Here is a 21,983-nt window from a genome sequence, read left to right as displayed (position 1 = left end):
CTTTTACGGTAAAGTATTCAACCTTCTGTCTTTCATCCAGATGATAATAAAGAAAAATCATAGCATTTGCTTTATCTTGACTTGACGCTTCATTCTTATTTACTATTTTTATATTTTATCCTCTCATTTTATAACATTAACCTAAAATTAATTTTACAATTTGTAATTCTTTTATTCATATTTAAACTCCACCACTATGGAGCACTTCCAGCAAAAAGATCAAAAAAAGAAAAGAAACAGATATAGAAGTTCAGCTGTGAGCCTCTGACCATGACAAATAGTGAAGAGGTTAACAAAACTCCAAACCTCTTTCCATTTTCTTCTCCATTTTATATATAGACTACTTCTCCTGCATTTCCATTCCTATCAGATCGCTAAGCAATCGCCATTTCCATCCAAAATCCTCCGCAAAATCTTCCATTTTTTCCCTCCTCTACTCCGCTGCTGCGTGACTCAACGATTCGACTCGGTATCAACTCAGTGCTTGAACTCATCCGATTGGTTCAGCCATGGCTTTATCAGCCTCCGACCTGCCGGCAATGTATTCGTTGCTGACAAATTCACTCAGCGGCGAACAAAGCGTGCGTAAACCAGCTGAAGCAGCCCTAGCTCAATCTGAAAACCGGCCGGGTTTTTGTTCTTGTCTTATGGTAATTCTTTCCCTCTTTTTTACATTTGATTTTTTTTATTTTAGGGTTTTTGAAGTACATTGGATGATAAGTTGTGGAATGGTGATGTTTTTAACATTGTAGGAAGTGATTACTGCTAAGGACTTGGCGTCTCAAGTGGATGTTCGATTAATGGCATCGGTCTACTTCAAAAATAGCATAAATCGGTATTGGAGGAACAGGCGTGATTCCACGTGAGTTATTCACGTTGATTTAGTTTGTTACTCAGTTGTGCATTTTGTGGGTTTATTGAATACAAGTTCTTTTTTCCTCCTCCTAATCTTCAATTGTTGCATTGTTCTGTAAAACTATGACCAAGATAGTGTCATCCCAGTTGTATCTGGAAATCCATAGTTTAGTGGAGAACAGAAAAAGAGTAATTTATTCCCCAAACACACATATATATGTATGCATGTTTGTTATATGTGTATCTGTATGTATGTATGTATGTTCAAGATAAGTTAGTGTACTCCCCATTATAGGATTCCTTCGAAATTGCTAATGGATATGATTTGTTTTCAAATTCTGGAAATTAAAGGATGGAGATGGAACAAATTGTAGGAATCCTAAGAATTGTTGTACTCCTTTTATTCCAAAATGTTCCCATCCTTGAAAATCTTCTTATGTATGTATATTCTATATGTGTATAAGTTAAGTTAGAGTACTCCCCATATTTTACAGAAAAATCCTTTGAAATTGTTTTCTGGACATGACTAGTTCTCAAATTCTGGAAAGCTAAAGGATGCAGATTGAATGAACTCTAGGAATTTATTACACTATTAACCCAAAATGGTCATGTCCTTTGTAAATCTTTGTCCTATTTACTGCAGAAATTCCCTGTTGTTTTCCTACTGTTATTCTAAATGACGCCCTAAATTATCTTTGACTGAATGGTTATTTGTTCAAGGAAATGGACCACAATTTTGGGACATCTGAAAGGAGAATAACAGACTGTAAATTTGAGATTGATGAGTATAAGTTATTAGCATATGTTCCTTCTTCATTGTCTAAAGTAAAGTCATCAATCAAAGAAAATGGTCAGGTTATATTGTTCAGTGAAGGAATCATTCTGAATGCACTTTAACTTGTATAATTTATTTCCAAGATATTTATCAAAAGAAATGACCCATGTACGACTTACAAGGTAATATTAGTTTGAAACTTGTCAAAAGATGAAAAAATAGACAGTGTTATTTGGGATATCAAATTATGTGTCTTTCCATCTATGTGGCTCGAACTCTTCAAAAATGTCAACAATTGTGTGGTGGATTCTCCAAAAGTAGTGAATTTTTGAAGAATCCGACAAAGGTGCATCATCAGAAGTGAAGAGTCCCACAACTTATCTTTCATAATGCAGACAAATGAAATTCTATGATAAAATAAAATTATGGAAGTATAGTTACAAATGCAAAGGAGGTCAATGTGTGGGAAAAGAGGATGTCACTGTCAAGATGATGATGGAATTTTTCAGCAATCGCCTACAGTATTATTCAATTTTGGTGGCTTGATGCAACATATGAATGTGGATTGAGTTTTCAGATTGCTTGTTCTTCCCACGACTCTAGCTCTGATTTGCCTTTTTATGTTCCATGTGTTGTGATTTCTCCTTCCTGCATGTTTATATATTTGTATTACTGCTGTAAATGACTATTTGATTATCTCTGGAACATCTTGACAGGGGAATTAGCAATGAGGAGAAATTACATTTAAGACAAAAGCTGTTGTCACACTTGAGGGAAGAGAATTACCAGGTGATGCAGATTTATGTTTGGTTTTGTAATGAGCATACAGATAGCTAGAGCTCTTTTTTTTTCTCTGAAAATTGTCATCCCCGTTATCGACATTTGTTGCTTCAACTGCTCTCACTACTTAGAGATCTGAATAATATTGTCATTGGTGGACATATTTGTAAGTGCTTTCCTGATTTCTCAACTGGGTGCGTGATTGCCTGGTGCAGATTGCCCTTACATTGTCTGTGATCATCTCAAAGATTGCTCGGATCGATTACCCTAAAGAATGGTATGGTGTTCTCCATAACTATTCAAAGTACAATAGATTATTGAAGAAGAACTATTTTATTCTTTTGTCTTTTATGATTATTATCTTGACTTCTTAGATTCTTTTTAGGACAAAAAGAGATTATAAAAAGAAATATGAAATCACTAGATGTTGGGGTGAACATTTTAGATGTCTAAGAATTAATCCCTAACCGATAGTTACAAGGCCCTTTTGTCTGGGATAGATGCGGCCTTGAAGTTTCCTTGCTCATTCTGAAGATTTAAATTATTCTGGTGAAAGGATTTTTTTGCTTGCCCACTCTTAATATGAGATCAGCTTTTTAACTGGTCATTTCACATATAATTCATCTGACAAAGCTCATTTTCCCGCATCCCTTTAATTCTTTCAACCGATTTGGCAACTTTCAGCTCTACAAAGTTAGGTGATTTACCGGGTTGACGTCTCACTTGGCCCATACCCTGAGCTGTCGACCAGAATTGAAATTTACTTGCTTATACTGTCAAAGCTGTCTCAAGTTTCACAGGATGGTGATTCTGCACCATGTATATCAGCGAGAAATATCATGCTTCCGATTTCATTGGGATAATTTGAGGTGTAAATGCAAATCCAAATATGAATATAGCTCTAGTTGATAGAGTTGAAGAGAGGCTGGAGTCTCATCCAATAGTCCCCAGAGAAGTTAATGGTTTCAGTCTCTCAACGATTTTCTTGATTACCAGGTTGAATGTTGTTGATTTAAAAGGAAAAACTAAACCACTGATGTTTTGTTTTTGAATTGGTTCTTGATAGAACCAAGTTTCTACCAGCTTTTACATTTATGTGAAGCAACATTTCAAAACAAAGGTCAACGGTCTATTCTGTTCAACAAAAGAAACTTATAATTTAATCCATCCTATACCAAAATTCTTGTTTTGATGCATTTGTCTGGATCAGAATTGAAGAGCGTGTCAAGGTGAAGAATTATCCTTAACAGTATTACTCTATATGGTTATGAAAACACTCGTTTTTTTCCTTCTTCAAAAGTTATCCAACGTAAATAGATTGTCTGTTTAGGAAGAGCTTTACTTAGGGTTCTAATACTTCTTAGTCCTTGATAAAATGCTAATGAATTGGTAATTGCTCTTCAACAAGAAAAAGAGCAAATGAAGGAATTATGGACCTAGATTGGGCTCTGAAGTTAATACCTATTTATATGATCCTTATAGACACTTACTAATGTAAAGGATCTATTCATTTTTACTCTTGACAAGTTTGGTTCTGTAGAGGTCCTTTTTTCTCTTTTTTCTTTTTACTGCCAGTTTCACAACCATATCTTTTTTTTGGGGTTAAGTAGTATCACCACCAAATCTTAATGTTCGATTGTTTGATTTTATTTACAATTATAGTGTTTTTTGTTATAGCTTATTATCAGCTATCAAATATTAACTAGCCAAGTCAAGCAGAAACAACGTAGTCAATTGCATTTGAATCAAATCAGGTGGTTTAAAATCTCCCGTGAAAGTATATTAAATAGCAATCTATGCATTTTAGAACTATAGTGCTCCACCTTGTGCTGTATGTTATGCTTTATCCTCAAGTGCTATCCTGATTCAGTTTTGGTGGTCAAGAAGATTATCCAGTTGCTCTAGGTGGTTATACTAGAGTACTCTTGACTGCCCTAATCCCTAAGATCTCCCCCAGTCCTTAATGGGTTTGCTTCTCTATGTTTAGTTGGTTGTGTTCCGATATTTATAAAGAAATTTATTGTCTAAATACCTTTCTGGTATTTTCCGACTTCATCTATACACTAATCATTGATTTTGAATTCTCCTACAGGCCAGAGCTTTTTTCCTTTTTAGCACAACAGCTTCAATCGGCAGATATTCTTACTTCACATAGAATATTCATGATTCTTTACAGAACCTTGAAGGAGTTGTCTACAAAGAGGCTTACATCAGACCAAAGGACCTTTGCTGAGGTGCTGTTGGTTGTCTTCTTCCTGCATACTTTTAATATCTTTGAGCACCAAGTGATCTTATGAAAAGTTTGAAGGTTTGGTAGTGCATTAATATCTCCTCAACGTAACATAAAGTAATAGAATAATGAAGATGTTTAGTCCTCACTTGTGAAGAGAACACTAAGAGATACGTGTCCTAGACTTAGCTAAAGATAGGACACAGTGGAAGAAAAAGATCCATACAGGTGATAGCGCTACTTAGGGGTCAATGGGCGGGTTGGGTTGAAATTAGAGATATTAAAATGGGTTGAAATTGAAATTGGGTTGGGTCATGACCTGCCCAAGTTTACTTTGGGCTCAAATGGGCTAAAAGTTGGGCTGGGTCATGACCCGCCCTATTTGACCCGCTTAATCTCAATAATTTTAACATATTGTTATTTAACTTTTATAACCACAATTTGAATTTCAACTCAAGAAAATTAAAAAAAAAAGTTAAAAATTGACAGATAAATCCTAAAAGATATAAAATAGATAGTAATCCATACCTTCAATATAGGAACATACACTATATCAATGCAAATAAAAAGTCTTAAAACGGGTTGGGCGGGTTGCCTATATTTGAGCTCATTTTTGACACCCCTAGCGCTACTAGTTGAAAGGTTTTAGACTTGGTAGAGAACTTCTATTATTATTATTATTATAATAATTTATATGCATATTTTTTAACTTAATTTTTCACTTTTGTTTTATTTAGTTTGATGATGATATGTGCTTAAATGAAGAAGTGAGGATTCATATTGTTGACCCCAACTTGGTTGGACTGAGGCGTATTTGTTGTTGTTGGAGTCTTGTTTTGTCAAAATTAGGGTTCAATAACTGAGTTGTCTGTAAGAATCCAAATATTACATGGAATGCTTGCTGGTATCTATTTTGTAGAACCTTTCTACATTGTGTATAAATATAATATAATATAATATAATCTAAATTTAGTTTGAAGACAAGTATGCACATGCTTATATACTTGTAGATGTTTGTACATTGCATCTAATCATCAGCTAGTGTCGTTGCTTTTGTTATGATGAGGTCATCATATAATTTTACCTAGGTGTTAGAATGCCTACTCTTTGTCTGTGTAAAGCATACTTTTGCGTTTTATCAGTTCTTATTCTTTGGCACAGGCACAAGCAATTGCATGGGAGTGTAACTCTTAATGGCTGATATCCCTGCTTCATATGTCCAGTCACTTGCTGTTTTATTTTGCAGACTGCTTATCTGAAATCTCTTATTTTACATATTGGTTATTAGATGACAGCAGTTTTGAGTATCAAATCATGTCCACGGTTTCCCAAATAATTTTCAGTCATCACATAATTGTCTCTTTGAGTCTGCTCTGGTCATAAACTTTGATATGATGGATTGGACTTGCTGAGGCGCCTCACTTGGTATTTCATGATCTTTTTAACAGATATGTACGCAGTTCTTCGATTACAGTTGGCATCTTTGGCAGACTGATGTGCAGACAATACTCCATGGTTTCTCAGCTCTTGCTCAAACCTTTGGTGGGGGTGCTGCTGAATTACATCATGATGATCTTTACTTAACATGTGAGAGATGGTTTCTATGTTCAAAGATAATAAGGCAGTTGATAATTTCTGGCTTTCCGAGTGATGCCAAAACCTTACAGGTATGGGTGAAAATTCATTCTTCACCCCCCCCACCCCAAAGAGGAAAAAACATAAGAAAGATAAAGGATGATTTCTAGCTAATTCCCTTATTTCAGAGTAATTTATTGACTTTTTTTCTCTCTCTCTCCCCCCCTCCCCATTTTAAGGAGGTGCGGCATGTCAAAGAGGTTGCTCCAGTGCTTTTGAATGCCATCCAATCACTACTTCCATACTGTGAGAATGAACTTCAGATCCTTACCTAAACTTCATATTTACTTTTTCTCCATGAATTATTTGTGTTTCAATATACTTGCAATTTCCTAGTAGAACGTTAATGCATCATAGCAGAGTATTCAGGTCTGGCAGTGTAATCTGTCCGTCATGCCCTGTTTTTGGCATCTGGAGGTTCAAAATTTTCACATGTATGTGTGAGCCTCCTGTATACTTGCATAAAAAAAGTGCAAAAAGTTAGGGTTACATTTTATTTTATAGGATTTTTTCATGCTGACCTTCTGATAGGAAAATGGTAATCAATATAATGGATGCCAGTGTCTTCTTGGGAGCCCCTTTGCTGACTTTCAGACTATTACATGACAAGTGAAAGAATTACTTGGTTTGGGTCTTGTTCTTTCTCCCCAGTGCCATCTGGAGAAAATGCATTTGAAATGCTATTTCAGAGTCAGTTTATTCAAGGACTTAAAAAGGCATATTTCAATCCACTGCATTGGCTTCAACCGTGGACTTTAAAAGTAATCTCAATCCAACGACAAATGCACCTAAGCAATGTAACACAACTTGTTTCAGATATCGACCTTCTCCTGACAGTTTTGGGGCATGCTTTCATTTTATCTAAAAGTAGAAAATATCAATCAACAAATGACAACATCATTGCCTTCCTAACGGGGCATGTGACATACACACACTCAGTTTTATGGCTAAAAAAGTTTTTGCCTACTAACCTTTATAAATGTCAGCATGCATCCTCCAAGTGAGTAACTTAATAAAAAGGGCTAGTATTGATTGTGCCTTGATATGCCAAAGTGTCACATCTGACAAGTGAATCATTGAAGCTCTAACGACAAGTTTTCAAGATGCTTGAGACTCCTTAAAATACTAGTGCAATTTTTGTTAGATTATTGGTAACTTACACTTATGAATGTTGCTTAGCAAGATACTTTTCTTCCCTCAACAGTATATAGTGGAAACCCAAATTCATGTTTTCTTGGATACTAGGAAAGGAAGATGATGAAAAGAAAGTAGAAATGAAAAGGTAGAGAGGAGGAAATGCACAATTTTTTGTTCTCCCTTTTGTTTGGTTGATAATAAACAGAGAGGAAGTAAAAGGAAAATGTGGGTTGGGGATTGATTCCTATTTCCTCACTGTTGCTTTGATGCTGCCTAACAAGAAAAGGGAAAATGTTTTTTATATTCCTTCTGAACTAATATACTGATCACTCCTTAAATTTGCAGATTCATCTATCCAGGACCATCAACCTAAATTTTGGGATTTATTAAAAAGGGCTTGTACAAAGTTAATGAAGATTTTAGTCGCCATCCAGCAGCGACATCCTTATTCATTCGGGGATAAATGTGTCCTTCCACTTATCACGGAATTCTGTTTAAGCAAGATTTTGGATCCTGAACCACATATTATGTCCTTTGAGCAATTCATGATTCAATGTATGGTAATGGTGAAAACAATCTTGGAAAGTAAAGAGTATAAGGAAAACTTGACAGGACGCGTGGTTGATGAAAATAGAGTAACATTTGAGCAGATGAAGCAAAACATATCTAGTACGGTTGCTGGCCTTCTTACTTCCCTTTTGCCTACTGACCGGGTTGTACTCCTGTGTAATGTATTGATAAGGAGGTAAGACATCCCAACTCTTTTTGGGTCTTCTTCTTGCTATTTTATGTGAAGCAACTGATTTGCTGAATGAGGTTCCCAAGCACCAGATTAAAAATGTAACAAGCTTAACAATTTTTAATGATCTTTTGGTCCTCGTCTCTATTCCATTTGTGGTAGAATAGTCATAACATCCTCAATCAATCCAGATAGTCCAACTTGAGTGGCTCTTTCTGGTGCCCTAATTTCAAGTAGTATGAATCAATGTTCTCCTCATTACAGGTTTGGACTTGCAGGGTTATATTAGGTGCAAGTAGGGTTTGAAGTAGGTGGAGAAGGTGCAATAAAGGGTAGTTATACTTTTTTAAGGTGCGAGTAGGGTTTGATGGAGGTGGAGAAGGTGCAATAAAGGGTAGTTGTTCTTTTAGTGAATTCTAGTGCTGGAAGATCCAATCCATTTCCAACATTAAATAATTTGGGGAGATCCGTTTAGATTAAAGAAATTGAGTATTTTCTTTTGCACCCAAGGGTGTGGCCTAGTGGTTTTTGAAGTGGGTTGAGAATCATGATGTCTCATGTTCAAATCCCATCATAGGCAAAAACACTAGGTGATTCCATCTGTCCAAGCCTTGATGGAACAAAGTTACCTGAAACTTGTGTTGGTGGGGAGGTAGGAAGTACTTCCTGAATTAGTCGAGGTGCGCGTAAGCTGGCCTAGACACCGTGATTAATGTTTTCCTTTCTTGTTTCTCAGTGTTGGGGTAGTGGGAATTTGAACAGTGCAGAATGATGAATCTTGTTTTGTGATGAGGGGCAATTCTGTGGCCATTAGAATTATTAATATCCTCTTGACCACTTGATTTATCTTTCCAAAACTATTCTGGCACATGATGAAAACCTTCAGTTTCTGTTGACTTCAAACACACACCTTTCTTGCCCAATAAAATGAAAGAGCATTTTGACGGGAGTGAAGGTGGAGATTATCCGGGTCTCATCTGAATGTCTACAAGCTGAGGAAAGGGGATATTTCGAATATGAATTGATATCTTCTGTTCTGAGAGAAAATTTTAAGCTGTTGTAATTATAATATACAGAAAAGGATTAAAAAATACCTCTTAACTATGCAAAATTGTACAAAAATGCCCCTATTGTTACTTTTGGGTCAAAATGTCCCTTTTCCTAATAAAGATATTGTAACTCATCATTGATTTTCATATATATAAGATCATAGTAATCCATCATTAATTTTCATTTAGATAACAATAAGAATCTTTTTTTAATAAAATAGAAAATATTTATTTCTTAATATTTTTCAAATTCGATTAGGGGACTAATGGTTGGGCCATGGGCAGTCTGTGGGGATTTTAATGTATGTAGAAACATTTCTTAAAAAAGAAACTGCACCAGAAGAATAAAAGGGGTGAAGGAGTTCTTTGACTTTATTGAAGATATGAATCTCATAGACTTGCAATTAGAAGATGCAAAATACACATGGTTCAAAGGGGACATCGAGGAAGTTGCTTTATGAATTGATAGGATGTTAATCTCTGCAGATTGGGATGATTGTTTTCAATAATCTGAAATAGATTCCCTTGCAGAGGATTACTTCTGATCACACTCTTCCTACTGCTTTACAAAGGGGATCTTGGGGAAGAAAGAAAAGTTACGATAAGTTTGAAAATTGGTGGTTGGGTACTGAGGGCTTTATAGTCAGAGTCAGGAGGTTGGTGGAATAACTTGAGCTATGAAGGAAGACCTGATTACATTTTGGCCTGTAAGATGAAAGCCTTAAAGAACAAGTTCAAAAGTATGGAATAAGAAGTGGGTCGGGGAATCTCGGGTCACAGCGGAAGAATTTGCTAAGGAAATAGGCTGCTATAGAGACAAGGATAAGAATGCTTACAGATGAAGAGACAACAAACGAGGTTGAACTGTTGCTTGAGTATGAAGATCAGATTAAGAAAGAAGAAAGTGCTTGGAGGCAAAGATCAAGTGCTGGGCTGACAGGAGGGAGACAAAAATACTAAGTTTTTTCATAAGGTTGCCACTGCTCACAAAATGTACAACAATATGGACCAAATTTGTGTGCAAGAAGAAATAATTCAGGAGAATACTAGAATTGAATGGGAGATAGTAGAATTTTATCAAAGCCTATATAGAAAAACAGTTCACTGGAGACCTGCTTACCATTTTCCTAACTGCCCAATTCTATCAATGGAGGAAAATGAGAGTATGCAAGGAAGTTTTGAGGAAGAAGAGGTGTTGAGATGTCTAAAACTAGAGCCTGATGATGTTGAGATGTCTTACCATGGAATTTTTATCAAATGCTGGGAAGTGGTGAAACAAGATATCATGAATGCTTTCCATAATTTTCATGACCAACACATGTTTAAAAGGAGCTTCAATGCCTACATTTGTAACACTCCTTCCAAAGAAGAAAGGTGCCAAAGAGCTAAAGGATTTCAGGCCAATCAGTTTGATAGGCAGCATATACAAAATCTTCTTAAAAGTACTCAGAGAGGCTTAAAAGAGTGATGGCAAAACTGGTGGAATCATAACAAATGACCTTTATTAAAGGAAGACAAATCATGGATACAATTTTGTTAGCTAATAAAGCTGTGGGGTCCAAACGAAAGCAAGGAAAACTAGGGATTCTTTGCAAACTTGACATAGAGAAAGCCCATGACCATGTCAATCAGGAGGGCTAAATAGGATGGGGTTTGGACAAAAGTGGATAAACTAGGTAAAATTTTGCATATCCACTGCGAGTTTTTCAGTTATTATCAATGGCTCCCCAACATGGTACTTCAGGGCACAAAAGGGTTTAAGACAAACTGACCCTTTGTCACCATTCTTATTCTTATTATCAATGGAAGGTCTCAACAACATAGTCAAAACAATAAATATGAATGGGTGGTTGAGAGGTTTCAATGTGGTCAGAGAAGGAACAAATGATTTGGAGGTAACTCATTTGCAGTATGCAGATGATACCCTAATTTTTGGTGATGCAGATGATGAACAAATCAAAATTCTGAGGGTGATATTGGTTCTCTTTGAAGGGATGTCTGGACTGCACATCAACCGGAGAAAGAGCTTTCTATATCCTATCAATGAGGTCACAACCATGAAATCCCTAAATGCAATTCGGGGAGGAGAGATTGGTAGCCTGCCAACAGTGTACTTGGGTATGCCTTTAGGAGCAAAATCAAAGTCCAAGGAAAACTAGAATACTGTTGGAGATCTCAAGTTAGAAACCCCTTGCCAGCGAAAGCAAGGGGTTTGCCTTCTGGGTCGAGCTCGTCGCACCAGGCTTGCCTAGTGCGGGTTACCTCTCCTATGTGGTTTGCGAGCTATTGCATAGGAGCGGGTGTTTTACCTTGTGCGCACCCAAAGGGTAGTGGCTGCGGGTTTCCCTTGTCATAAAAAAAAATAAAAAAGAAAAGAAACAATATGATTATTAGGAAAAAGGGACATTTTGACCCAAAAGCAACAAAAGGGACATTTTTGGACCAAAATATCAATGGAAGGGGCATTTTTGGATCAAACTATTAACAAAGGGCATTTTTGTACAATTTTACATAGTTTAAGGGCATTTTGATCCTTTTTTGTATAATATATTATTGAGACCTGTCTCCTTATTCTTCCAATTTCTCCAAATGTAGGTACTTTGTTCTGACTGCAAGTGATATGGAGGAATGGCACCAGAACCCAGAGTCTTTCTATCACGAGCAGGATTCAGTGCTATGGTCAGAGAAACTAAGGCCATGTGCTGAAGCTCTATATATTGTCTTGTTTGAAAATCATAGTCAAGTATGTTGACCCTATTCCATGTGTTGTTCTATGACCTTAACAAATTGCATTAGTCTGGGCATGAACTTGTTATGTGATTTTCAGCTGCTAGGACCTGTTGTTGTCTCTATTCTGCAAGAGGCTATGAGTGGTTGCCCTTCTGCAGTTAATGAAATAACTCCAGCACTGCTTCTTAAGGATGCTGCTTATGGTGCTGCCGCATACATTTACTATGAGCTCTCGAACTATCTGAGTTTCAAGGATTGGTATGTGCTTTTCATGCTTGAAATATTGCTGGATCCAATAGCTCTGACCCCTTAGACATGTTCTGGAATTTTCTATCCTCTTATTTAGCAACGGCATCTGAAACAAGGTGATAAAACATGAGGAACCACATTAGCAAAACAGAATAAAAGAAATAGCAAATGATAGGTGGCTTCGCCTTGCTGTGTTATTCACATGAAGGGAATGGATAAAGTCAACTACAATTTTCTCAACATCATGATTTATTAGTAACTTTTTTCCTCTTGGTTTTAAAATATATTCAGGTGCCATATATTGAATGGTTTGTTCTCCCATTGCCCAAGACAGTGAAACTCATCCTTTAGAGACCACTCTATTATATGAACTCATAATTTTTAAAAATATTACTTAGTCATTTTGTTGGGGTTTGCAAAATTGAAAGTTGTATTCTATTGGGGATATAAATATGCGTCTTCACAATCTCTTAACATGTTGTGCAGGTTCAATGGAGCATTATCATTGGAGTTGACAAATGATCATCCCAATATGCGGATAATCCACAGAAAAGTAGCACTAATCCTTGGACAATGGGTTTCAGAGGTATTTAGAGTGCAGCTAACAAAAAAGTGAATTTCCTGGAAATTGCTTTATGCAGTGTTTGAATTAAGAAGGGGAGATGGAAAGTAATAAATGTCTGTTTCCCCATTTCTGTCAAATTTGGAATGGGTTAAAGGACTGATATGCGAGGGTTACTCACCATCCATTTTACTTCCTAACCAAACAAGGGAATGGAACTTTTCTCTTTGCTTCTTTTGGGTTGTATAACTCCCCCTTCTGCAATTTCTCTTTAACCCTACTATATAAGGCTATGACTTCCCTTCTCCTAGATTGAGAGTGAGAATAGATGAATCTCCTTGAGCACCCACATTGCAGTGATATTAAGTTGATTAATATTTGTGGTTTGAAGTGTCTTTTATGAACTTCTCATAACTCTTGGTTATCCCATATTCTGTGCTCTTGAATAGGCCAAACAGATGCTTTTCGTTCCTTTTACCAATCTAAAACTGCAACAGAAGCCATTAAGGACGAGAGCAACTAATTCCAGTTCTCCTTTGTCATTATAGATATACAGGAAAAAAAACCCAATTATTCAGGAATGATTTTTTAGTAAAACAAGTTCAGCATTCCTTTAATGAGATTTTGTCAGTGGTCTAAACTCTAAAAGACCCTAACAAGTGTCTTCCCTAGTGGAAATATAACATACTTTTAATTGAACAAGTTTGTAGCATGTATATATGCTGTTCCTCTCATTTATACAAACTTCCACTTAACTTCAAGTTAAGTTTTGTTTTCTTGTCATAGAAGTCAAGCATAAGTTATTTATAAAATTGGTTTCGGATTACCAATATATAAGGTGTAATCTATGGGAATTTAGAAAGAGAGGAGTATCTATTAAATGTTCATGCAATCTTCGTTCTTCAATCAGCAGTTCTTGTAAGAAAAATGTTTAATATGGTGAATCCTTGTTGGTTCATAGTAATCTAAAATAGTACTTCCTCTGTCCCAAGTTATGTGGCAAACTTTCCTTTTTAGTCTATTCCAAAAAGAATATCATTTTTCTATTATTAGAAAGAATTTAACTTTAAATTCCTCTATTATCCTTAATGAAATGATTTATAGCCACACAAATATCTAAGGTTTGTTTTAGACCACAAATTTCTGTTTCAAATGTTCTGTTTCTTAAACTTTGTGCCAAGTCAAATGGTGCCACATAAATTGAGATATAGGGAGTGTTGTATCTGTATATATAAATGGAAATCTTTGACTGTTTCTAAATATATACACACACACACACACTTATTTTTCACTTTTATTTTATTTAGTATGACGATGATGGAATGAGCTTAAATGAAGATATGGGGGGGGGGGGTTGTATACTTGTTTTGGGATTGAGTCTTGAGTTGTTGTTGTCTTTGTTTTATTACTGTTCATATGCTATTGTTTCACTGACAGTTGTAGGTTGTTATTATGATAGTTATGTGCCTTCAACCCATAGATTTTGGAGCCAGCAATCGTGTTTACTTTTGTCTAACTGTGTTTTCACATCAGATTAAAGATGACACCAGAAGTGATCACATATACTTTTGTCTAACTGTGTTTTCTCACAGATTAAAGATGACACCAGAAGAGCAGTTTATTGTGCTCTAATCAGATTACTTCAGGAGAATGACTTGTGTGTACGGGTATGCCACATTTTATATAAAACAACTACCTTCTGAATTAAGCTGTACATCTATCAGAATTTCCTGAATTTCAAGTTTCTATTCATTCACTTTGTGTTATACTGAAGCTACTTTGTCTCTTCTAGCTGACAGCATGCCGGTCCTTGTATTTTCATATTGAAGATGCAACTTTTAATGAAAATGAGTTCTTAGATCTTCTTTCGGTTTGTTGGGATCTGTGTTTCAAAGTGGTGGATGAAGTACAGGAATTTGACTCAAAGGTAGAATCAGCTGGTGTTCTTTCTAACTTTAAACGGCCTATTTAATTCTCATTTATTTATTTGTTTATTTGTTTTTGTCTATATTGCTCGGACTCTTTAAAAATGTTGGTGCACCCATGTTGGATCCAACACGCATCCGTTGACATATTTGAAGAGTCCGAGCAACAAAGGTTTTGATAACCAAGAAAACCAAGGGCCACTGGTTCACAGTTTGAAACTCGATGGAGAATGGACCCGCCCCTCTACCCTTCACTATTTAATTACTCCCCCCTGTCCCTATTTATATGACACACTTTCCTTTTTACTCGGTCCCAAAAAGAATGAGACATTTCCTTATTTGGCAAAAAGTTTACGAAGGTGTACTCTTCTATTTAAAAATTCATTTATTTTAACGGTAGTTTTGGAACATCGCAAAGTCTTCCCATATTTCTTAAACTTCGTGCCAAGTCAAACTACATCACATAAATTGGGACGGAGGGAGAGTCATTTATTCACTCATCTTTTCTTTTTTGTAATATTGCTGTATCCGATTTCTGGTATCTTTAGTTCCCTAGACCTTTGCAATAGCTCTCAGTTAAGGACAGCAGTACCGATTCAGTGGTTACATGCACATGCATAAGGTAATTTTTTAACATATTTTGGGTGTTATTGGTTGATGCTTGAATGAATTGTAACATTGTTGAGGATGCTCACAAATATTTGAGGGGGAAGGTTAGAGAGAGGATCCATTTCAAAGTTGCCCTGTTCTTTTTCTTTGCTCTCTGAGAAAAAAAGCCCATGTTATAGTTGTTAGAAAATGGGGAAAAAGGAGAAGAAAAAGAAACAGGATTTTTTCTGAGCAAGGTAACACTAGAAACAAGATTTGTCCCTATCACTTTTTTTAATATCATGGAAATCTTTTTTTCAACTTATGATGTGTTCTTTCAATCTGTCTTTAGTTTTCAATCTTCTATATATTTTTGTCGTTTTTAAGTTCTCTGCTCACAATGTTTTCTTTTTTGGATAAAATTTTCAGGTTCAAGTTCTGAATACTATCTCTGTTCTGATAGCACGTGTTACTGAAGTTACACCATATGCAAACAAGTTGATGCTATTTTTCCAGAAGGTATCCTTATGGTTTTCTTTTTCCGCATCTCCTTGTTGATATGTTAACTTAGGTGTGATGACTTATGTGCAGTTGAAGTTTTATTTTATTACCATTACCATTACCATTCCAGAGTACAATCTCTGTAAGATTCCGCCTTCCTGAAATTTCATCTAGAAGTTGGAGAACTGGAGAAAGCTCGGGAATTCTTAGTAAAGCTTTTTCATTAGATGGTAGATTCTATGCCGTCACTTTATGCTGTTTCTCAAACTTCCCATTTGGAGACCCAAACTTAATTGCCTCTATTCTCCTTACTTTCATTTTGTGTAGTTTCTGAGGAAAATTTGTTGATAGAATTGCATGTTATAGTAGGATTCTTAATGAATTCCACGTGTTTTTGTTTCCCATTAAACTGTATCTGCGTGATTTACTGTTCTTTCTTTTTTGCTGATTAGAGTTGTTCCTTTATTAGGCATGGGAAGAATCTTCTAGTGAAAGCATCTTGCAGATTCAACTTCTTACTGCATTGAAGAATTTTGTAGTTGCTCTCGGTTATCAGTCGCCTAAATCGTACGGCATGTTATTGCCGATTTTGCGAAGTGGAATTAACATAACCAGCCCTGATGAACTTCTAGAAGACTGCATGCAGGCATGTTCTATATATGGCCGATTTAATTGATTAGTTTCATTTCATATTAGAACTGTGCCCTAATTCCAGCCAGTTTATCTTGCAGTTATGGGAAGCAACACTTATTAATGCGCCTTCTATGGTACCAGAATTGTTGGGGTATTTCCCATGTCTTGTGGAAATTTTGGAAAGAAGTTTTGATCACTTGAAGGTTGAGGAGAGATTTAACAGAACTAATATTTTCAGTTCTGGATTTTTTTTTGTGCTGATGTTTCATGACATGTAGGTTGCTACCAATATCATTGAAGACTATGTTATTTTGGGTGGAAGGGAGTTTCTCAGTTTGCATGCGTCTAACATTGCAAAACTTCTAGATCTGGTGGTTGGGAATGTCAATGACAGGGGACTACTCTCAGTTATTCCAGTCATTGACATTCTAGTTCAGGTATTTGATTTCCTTGCCACTTTTATTAAATTATGTGTTGGTGGAAGGCCAGGAATTATAGATTAACCAGATAAATAATATGTTACCTAAGCTGCTTTAGTTTCAGTGTACTTCTTTTGAAACAGGGCTGCAAATAGTCAGAAATGAAGGGATAGGAAAACGTAATGGACAAGCTTCTTAAAATGTATAATTCGATATGTTCTGAATTTGAGCTTTAGATAAGAGAAAAGTTAAGGAAAAGCTAAGTTGCTCAGTCTCGGGTGCGGGTGTCCGATACGGGTGTGGATATAAATGTTGGATTCTTCATGATTTAACTTTTAAGATTCGGGGTTATGGATCCATGTAGGGATACAAGTGCGGGGATTCACCTAAATATAATTAAAATATCTAAAAATAGAGTTAGAAAACCTAAATTATGAGATATTATGGGAGAACTTGAGGAGAATCCTGGAAGGAGATTAACGGAAAAGGAGTGACATAGAAATTTCTATATAAAAGGTATTCCATTTTTTGCAATTTCACCTTAGCTTTTGTATTGATTACAGACAATCATTGAAACGTCCACACTTACCCCATCGATCTTGGTCAAAGTACCCATAATCGGTTGACCAAATTGGACACGGATCCCACACCCATGTCGTGTCGACACGGGTGCAGCACTAGAAGTGAAGAGTCTGAGCAACTTAGAGGAAAAGAGTAGTTGATATTATTCTTAAAACCTTCAATTCCTTTGTTCTAAATTTGAGCTTTGATAAGATCAAAATGTATCAAAAGTAAGTTCCAATACAAACTTCTCATGTTATAAACTTGAGCTTTGATAAGATGAAAATGTATTGAGACTAGGTTTAAGTACAAACTTCTCACTAACTCTGACTAGAACATTGGTGGATTTAATATATGCCCAAAAGGGTTCTTCCTGTGAATTATATGTGCTAATACTTCTATGATGTGGCAGTGTTTCCCGATGGAAGTGCCTCAGCTTATCAGTTCCACATTGCAGGTAACTGTAGTTTTCTTCTTTGTCTTCTCTATGCACTACAACGTGTATGTCTACCTTTTCCTTTATGGCATGATTTCATGTGGTTCCATGAATGTTGCTAGAAATTAATAATCATGTGCCTGACTGGGGGAGATGATCATGATCCTTCCAAGGCAGCTGTAAAAGCATCATCATCAGCACTGCTGGCAAGGATTTTGGTGATGAACACTAATTATCTTGCACAGCTAACTTCTGATCCATCACTGTCTATACACCTTCAGAAATCTGGTTTTCCTAGTGAAGAAAACATACTCCTTTGCCTCGTTGACATGTGGCTTGAAAAGGTAAGTTAAATGATTAAATTTGGAGTTTGATAGATATTATTGTGATTAATGGTTTTCTTTAGAACCTCTACAAAACCTGAGCTGATACTTTATGATGGTAAGGTGTGTTCTTGGTTTGTCTGTTCAATCAAAATATTTCTCCTTGCTGTATCAAGGTGCAAATTTGTGAAGCATTAACCATTGATCCCAGTTGAGCACTGGGTTGTCAAAGGTGACCCTGAAGCGAGGCTCAAAATGTGCGCTCAGTATCACCATCATGATTTTAAGACACACTTTTCCTTGCCAATGAGCCTCTTCTTAAGAGGCGACTCTAAACAATTGATATTTCACTTTATCATATATTTTTTTTCAATTTCTTTGTTCATATATTTTTCTTTCATACTTATAATTATTAGTCTTGAAAGTTCATAAAAAAATAAAATAATTATTAGTCTTGGACTAAACATATATATTTGTATTTTTTTCTCCGTTTGCGCCTTTTTTCATTAAAGCCCAACCTTTATTTGTGCTGAAAGCCCCAACAGACATTAGAGCTTTTTTTGCGCCTTTTGCTTTTGATTACATTGGATTTGAGCACAAACTAGTTACTATGGAATAAAAGACTTTTTGGCTATAGTATCATTCAGTATAAGATGTCAGATATCAAAAGAAATTATTCAGTATATGATGGAACTATTTGACATAACAATCATGTGGAACTTTAGGCTATAAATGCACTTCTATAGTAATAGGAGTTGCGACAATTTCCTGATTTTTACATAGTCTATAATATTATCAGTTTTAGGAAGCAAGTATGCTTGATTCCTTTTGTTAGTAACACAAAAAGATTTTGTTAATGCATCAGAGCCAATCACCAAATTGGCATTTGGCCTATACAAAAGTTGGCCATCCCCTGTACAAAAACACTGGAAGAGATCACCTCTATAAAATAACAACTCCAGAGAAGTGCTAATGAAGTCTACCATATATTGCACTTCATGTACTTCCTGAAGCTTACACCATAAAGCCAACATACACGAACATTATATTTATTTTTGATAACCAAGAAATCACCGAAGGTTAAAGGCACAAGGTTCGAAACAAATGGATGATGGGCCCGCCCCTCTACCATTTTCCACTTAAATAGCAGTCTGTTGTCTGTGACAGGGTTCGAACCCGTGACATGCGCCTAACCCACACATCACTGACAAAGCTTGCTTACCTTCGAAACTCCTAGAATTTATTACTTCCCATAGTACCCAACATCACTGATTGAGATTGTCCTCCAAACTTTCTTCAATGATTTGTGCCTTCCTTTACCTTAACATGGCCGTAGATCCCTCAACTCCCCTTTTGTTTTCCCCTTCTGCTTCTTCAGCATCCAGAATCACCTTTCCAGTTCATGAAGGAGCAAGGCCATCATCTGTAAATTATTTATCCTTCTTTATTGTGGGTTCATGTTGTTAAATCTATATGGCTGGAACTTAGTGGTCTTGTATCTTCTCAATCCTTTTATAGAAGGTTTGGGGAAGTATAGCCTTAAATTTTTCTTTGAACTTAGTTCTGATAACAACTTTGTGTGGTGTTCCTCACCTGACTTTTTATGTTATTGTTGGTCTTTTTTTTGTGAAATTTTTGCAGGTTGACAATGTTACCTCTTTCCAGAAGAAGACAATTGGTTTGGCCCTCTCTATAATTTTGACTTTGAGGTTGCCTCAAGTACTTGATAAACTTGATCAGATAATGAGGTATTTGATTGAATTTGTAATCGTGAGATTTATTTATGTATTTGCTTTTAATCATTATCCTAATTCGATATGTACGTTTTGTTTATGCTAATCTTACCTCTATGCTTTTGGTAGTGTATGTACAAGTGTTATAATGGGTGGAAGTGAGGATTTAAGTGAAGAAGAGTCTAGGTATGTCTGATAATCTTTCTTTTTACTTTAATGGCTCTTGAGATTTTGACAACTGATGAGACTCCATTTGCATTATAAAATGTGAAACCACAGTAGTGACAATGTAAGCTCTAGCAAACCTCATGTGCCAAGCAAGGAGTTGAGGAGGAGACAGGTAACTGGTGCTAGTACTTATATATGAATAGGGCTATGCAACTCTTTTCTGAATTGGATTCTTAGTGAGATTTTTCTTTTTTAGATGAAACTCTCGGACCCAATAAACCAGATTTCATTGGAGAACTCAGTGAGAGACAATCTTCAAACTTGTTCATCTCTTCATGGGGAATCCTTTAATGCAGCCATTGGTAGATTGCATCCTTCAGTACTCAATCAATTAAAACAAGCATTGAAGATGCCATGAGTTAAATAGTGGGTGCCAATTCTTGATGTAATTTTCTAAGTTGGTCTTTGAGTTCCAATGATCTCACCAATGCGTAAGAAAGGTGAGTCGTTCTCTATATGGATGCATTTAAGTTTCTTATTTCTCCTTGATCCCCAAATACATAATTTTTTTGTTTTAATATTATGTGGACATTTATTAAAGGGAGGTGCATATATCATGGCAATGTATCTGTTATAATTTCAGAGAACACATGTAGTAGTGAATGATTATAATGGAACTGGTGGTGCAGTGGATGGGGTTGTTCCTCTCTTAACCAGAGGTTTTGGGCTTGAGCCCTGGATATGGAAAAATCCTTGGTAGGGAATGCTTTTGCCTGAATGGGGCTCTACGCGGCGCGAATCTAGATTAGTCGGGCTCCTACCAGACACCAGATGGGAAACCAAAAATAAAATAAAATAATGAAACTTGCTGTATGAAATTCTGTAAAAACTTCCTGTGCGAACCTTGATAAAAGGGTGGTCTTGATTAAGATGGAAAAACATGTGATGTGGGGCAGGCGAAGCATTATGCTGCAAAATTTCCTTCACATTCAAATATAGTTTGGTTTTTAAGCCCAAGGCGATGATTTCCTCTTACTTTGTAAAATGAAAATGACCAAAAAAGCTGGCAGAAATTGGAATTGCATGGAGATTAAATCATAATGTAGTCCAGTGGTTCTGAAGTTCATATTTTTTAAATCATTTTAACTCATTATGTGACTCTTTTTTCCTTAGTAGACTATCTTCTGTCTACTATTGATCCTTCTCTCTCCTCCCCCCCTATATTCTTTTCCCACATCTCTGGCCATGCTTTACTAAGGTCAAAACTGATGTATTCTTCTACTGTCCAGGTCTCACCTAGAAGCATGCTGCTGCGCCGTTATTTATTAAGTTCCATTTTTTCGCCCCTATTGTTTGGTTGGATTGTTGTTGTTCTGGATGGGTTGTTTTGCCCAAGTTGTGCAGGGGGAGGGAGGAGGTGTTGCTATTAAGGGCATTCTCCACTTAGCCACCCAATTTTTCTCCCCGTTTTCGGGGTGCGGGATTGTGTTGTAAATAGCATGATCCTCTCATGTCGTGGTTTTTAAGGCATAAAGGATCAGAGCTTGAGGTTGTAATACTGGATAGTGTGCAGTTACCATTTGCTCAAAGCAGGAAATAGGGACAATGACAATTCACTCAACGGCATTTGCCAACTATTCTAGTTTTTGCGCTTGTGGCTTTTTGAATTTTATTTCTTTGATGTGTTTCATATTTTATCCTATACTTTTAAATATCGTCTAGATTTATCCTCTGTTATATTATCCGGTCATATTTACCCCTATTGTTATACCTTCTGGCCTTATATACCCTTCTACTCTCATATAGTTATAATCTGTATTTACCTTCTAGAGTTAGCAGACTTTTAAAAGTTACCTCTCAATCCTGATGGATAATCCATAATTACCTAAATCCCTTTTTTAAGGCACTTATTCTTCTCATTTAATTTTTATTTATTTTTATAAATAAATGCCACA

At 36.1% G+C, this 21,983-nt stretch overlaps 1 protein-coding gene across 1 annotated transcript; it reads left to right on the top strand.

Moving 5' to 3' along the window:
• The first annotated feature begins 264 nt into the window (after positions 1-264).
• On the top strand, positions 265-21,632 carry LOC125817147 (uncharacterized). Its single transcript, XM_049496708.1, has 24 exons — positions 265-650; positions 753-862; positions 2,347-2,419; positions 2,626-2,687; positions 4,503-4,644; positions 6,089-6,307; positions 6,455-6,521; positions 7,758-8,157; positions 11,796-11,943; positions 12,028-12,188; positions 12,666-12,765; positions 14,334-14,408; positions 14,534-14,668; positions 15,684-15,773; positions 16,225-16,401; positions 16,487-16,591; positions 16,667-16,825; positions 17,781-17,825; positions 17,927-18,148; positions 19,769-19,875; positions 19,990-20,046; positions 20,140-20,200; positions 20,285-20,528; positions 21,318-21,632. Exons 1-23 carry the CDS (start codon positions 510-512, stop codon positions 20,444-20,446), a joined length of 3,018 nt encoding a protein of 1,005 aa, XP_049352665.1. The 5' UTR covers positions 265-509; the 3' UTR covers positions 20,447-20,528; positions 21,318-21,632.
• The last annotated feature ends 351 nt before the right edge of the window (positions 21,633-21,983 follow it).

The sequence above is a fragment of the Solanum verrucosum genome, unplaced genomic scaffold, assembly GCF_900185275.1.
Source record: "Solanum verrucosum unplaced genomic scaffold, falcon-dt-bn FXZP01000094.1, whole genome shotgun sequence".
NCBI classification, from domain to species: Eukaryota; Viridiplantae; Streptophyta; class Magnoliopsida; order Solanales; family Solanaceae; genus Solanum; species Solanum verrucosum.
The sequence above is the reverse complement of the archived record's forward strand: the minus strand, read 5'-3'. Positions and strand labels throughout refer to the sequence as shown.